At 42.3% G+C, this 2,760-nt stretch overlaps 1 protein-coding gene across 1 annotated transcript in view; it reads left to right on the top strand.

Annotated features, from left to right (window-relative positions):
* Nucleotides 1-2,528, top strand: part of rnft1 (ring finger protein, transmembrane 1) — a 4,305-nt gene extending 1,777 nt beyond the window's left edge. The window contains exons 5-9 of the mRNA XM_027022110.3: nucleotides 109-262; nucleotides 344-502; nucleotides 744-809; nucleotides 974-1,075; nucleotides 1,369-2,528. Of these exons, the coding sequence (XP_026877911.2) occupies nucleotides 109-262; nucleotides 344-502; nucleotides 744-809; nucleotides 974-1,075; nucleotides 1,369-1,503 (616 nt within the window). The 3' untranslated portion in view covers nucleotides 1,504-2,528. The remainder of the gene's footprint in view (nucleotides 1-108; nucleotides 263-343; nucleotides 503-743; nucleotides 810-973; nucleotides 1,076-1,368) is intronic.
* Nucleotides 2,529-2,760: the final 232 nt, after the last annotated feature.

Raw genomic sequence — 2,760 nt, 5'->3', positions numbered from 1 at the left:
TGTACGCGGGCGACTTTGGCATAGTGGTGCCTGCTTTAGACGGGTTAATGTGAACGTGAACAGGACTGTGTCATGTTGTCTGACATTGCCTGCTTCTTCCACGCTCAGCCTTGTCCTCTTCAGTCCCCAAGTTGATACCCTGGACTTCTGGGAGGTTTTATGGGCTGTTGGCGTGACCAGTTTCATTCTGAAGTTTCTCTGCATGGGATTCAAGTGCCTTATTCTCCTCCTACCCTCCGCAGTCATGGTATACAGGAGACGGGTACGACTCACCCTGTGACTCTGACGTCGGGTAGTTTTACTGTGGCGGGGGGGGTTTCAGTGTCTATTCTGTGCTCTGTAGGGCCAGTGGTACATGTTCCTAGAGGAGCTCAGTCAGGTATACCAGGTGATTGCACCAGTGCCTCCATGGTTCCGCTACCTGGTTAGTTCCCCGGAAGTGGACGGGACTGTGGGATTGACCTTGGGTGTGATTCTAGCCCTGCTTTACCTAATTTTCAAGGTAAGAATAAAAGGTCTTACGGCTCCTTTGCTACATCTGTCATTTTACAGGATGTTTGCTCTGATAAATAGGAATTTGGCACAGGGGATCGGGTTAAATTGTCTGAGCCACTGTACTTAATTTTTTTGCTCTAGTGGACTGATGGTTTTTGTTCTCCATATTTATGGCTTCTACACCAACTAATGTCACTATAGCGTAAACTTTTATGTTGTAATTAAATTGTGATTCCATTTTCCTTTAGCTTTTAGGATTTTATGGTCAGTGGGGGTCCCTACAGAAAACAATGCGGAACTTTCTCAGTTATGAGGTATTTCCCACTTCACAGTGGTAATTTACTAGCATGCTTTTAGCGTTGCTCAACATCTGCTCTCAATATAGCGATGCAACTACTTCACAAATGCAGTGAAGTGTCTTGCCTCCTCCAAGCATTTTGTCTTCAGACAGCTGGTTACATCTTTTGCACCTGCGCAGGTGAACGGCGCTCCTGCTGTGCAGTCCCAGTGCAATGAGGTGGGCAATATCTGCCCCATCTGTCAGGCGGAGTTCAGGCAGCCCCGGGTCCTCCTGTGTCAGGTGAGACGGCGAGCCTCTTTACCCCCCGGCAACACGTGATGTGCTCTCTGCAGTAATATTGATTGGCCTCCGCTGCACTGGTGCAGTCATTTGTTGTTGGAGTAGTTGATGCACAACAGTGAGTGAAACAATTGGTCCACGTAATTGGGAAGTGTAAAAAGTTTGAGAGGCAGCAATTTATAAATTGCCAACAGTGTTAAATATAGTTTATTTTTAAATTTAGTCTTTGGGTTGTGTGTTTTTTTTTTTTTTTTTTTGGTTAACTTTTTTTTTTTTTTAAATCTTTTTGACAGCACATCTTTTGTGAGGAATGCATCGCACTGTGGATTAACCAGGAAAAGACCTGTCCGCTGTGCCGGACCGTCATTACCGACACGGTACACAAGTGGAAAACTGGTGCGACATCGCTTTATCTGCAGCTCTACTGAGGGTCACGTCACCTTACCCATACAGCTACTGAGGGTCACATCACACGTACTTCTGAATGAGTCACGTGACTCTGCCAAAAAATATCTACCGAAGGAGGCAGGAAGATGAGTAGAAAAGATGCAGCGTGGAGTTCAAAGGTCATGCACACAGAAGGCACTGTTAAGGTTGGACTTTAATCCACCCACGTTGCCCTCTGTGCAAGTTGCTTTGAATAAGCATCAGCTGATTCAATGGCAGTATTAGCTGTTTTGAGAAGCATTTCTGAAAGTCTCTTTGATGTGAGGGCTGTGATTTGAACGGCATCCCCATTCTAATAGGCTACTCAGCCTAGTGCATGACGGATTCATTCATCTTTTTGGGCTTTTTAATTGGTTTTTGTGAGTAATTCCAGAGGACAAAGACTTCTTTCCTAAGGATGAGACAAAAGTGTGTGTGTGTGTGAGAGAGAGAGAGAAAGAGAGAGAGAGAGAGAGAGAAGATTCATAGCAAAAGAGGAGGAATGTTCTATATTTCATATATGGTTTAGGTGGGTTTTTGGGGGGGCAGTTTGTGCTCTTAAGATAGCATTTCTATGTTTAAGGCAGCAGCAGCTAGCAACAAAGCTACACCAGGTGCATCTCAGGAAGTGTTCAAACTCAATCAGTTGCCATGTTGACCAGTAAATAAAACTGGTCTTATAAACAAGGCCGTCTTTAGAAGACACTGTCCTTTATTGTATGCGTTTCATGTTCAAGTAATAATGGGCTTCAGTTGTGCTCTCTGAAGAAGCTAATCTTAATCATTTTGAATTGATTTATTATTTTTAATCAGATTTAATTGTACCAACATGGAAGATGACATGAAAATTCAAGTTCTTTTTCTAAAAGATATTATAATCACAAGCTTTGTAATGAACCAAAGAATTTTAGTATCTATTTTCCTATAGTTTCATGTACATAAAATTATATACAGAATGTTTATCACAAATATATTTTTCAATTGAAGCATGAAAATTTAATAAATCTCTGGACTTGTTTTCCTGAAACTTAGTCTGTTTTCATACATTAAAAGACAAGCTGAAATTCTCAATTTCCGCTTTTTTAGTACCAATTCTCTTTAAATGCAGTAATAGTATGTGATGAAGACCATCACTTAGGAAGGTTAATGGGTTCTCTGGCTGCACTTTGGTCCAGTGTTCAGAGCTCACGTTTACTTCCTGTCAGCCCTGGCTTTGAGTCCTGGGTAGGGGGCTTCATGGTATCTTTAACATTTTGCAA

Source organism: Electrophorus electricus, chromosome 19 (genome assembly GCF_041902795.1).
Source record: "Electrophorus electricus isolate QZ-2024a chromosome 19, ASM4190279v1, whole genome shotgun sequence".
Classification (NCBI taxonomy): domain Eukaryota; kingdom Metazoa; phylum Chordata; class Actinopteri; order Gymnotiformes; family Gymnotidae; genus Electrophorus; species Electrophorus electricus.
This window is presented reverse-complemented; position numbering and strand designations above follow the sequence as displayed.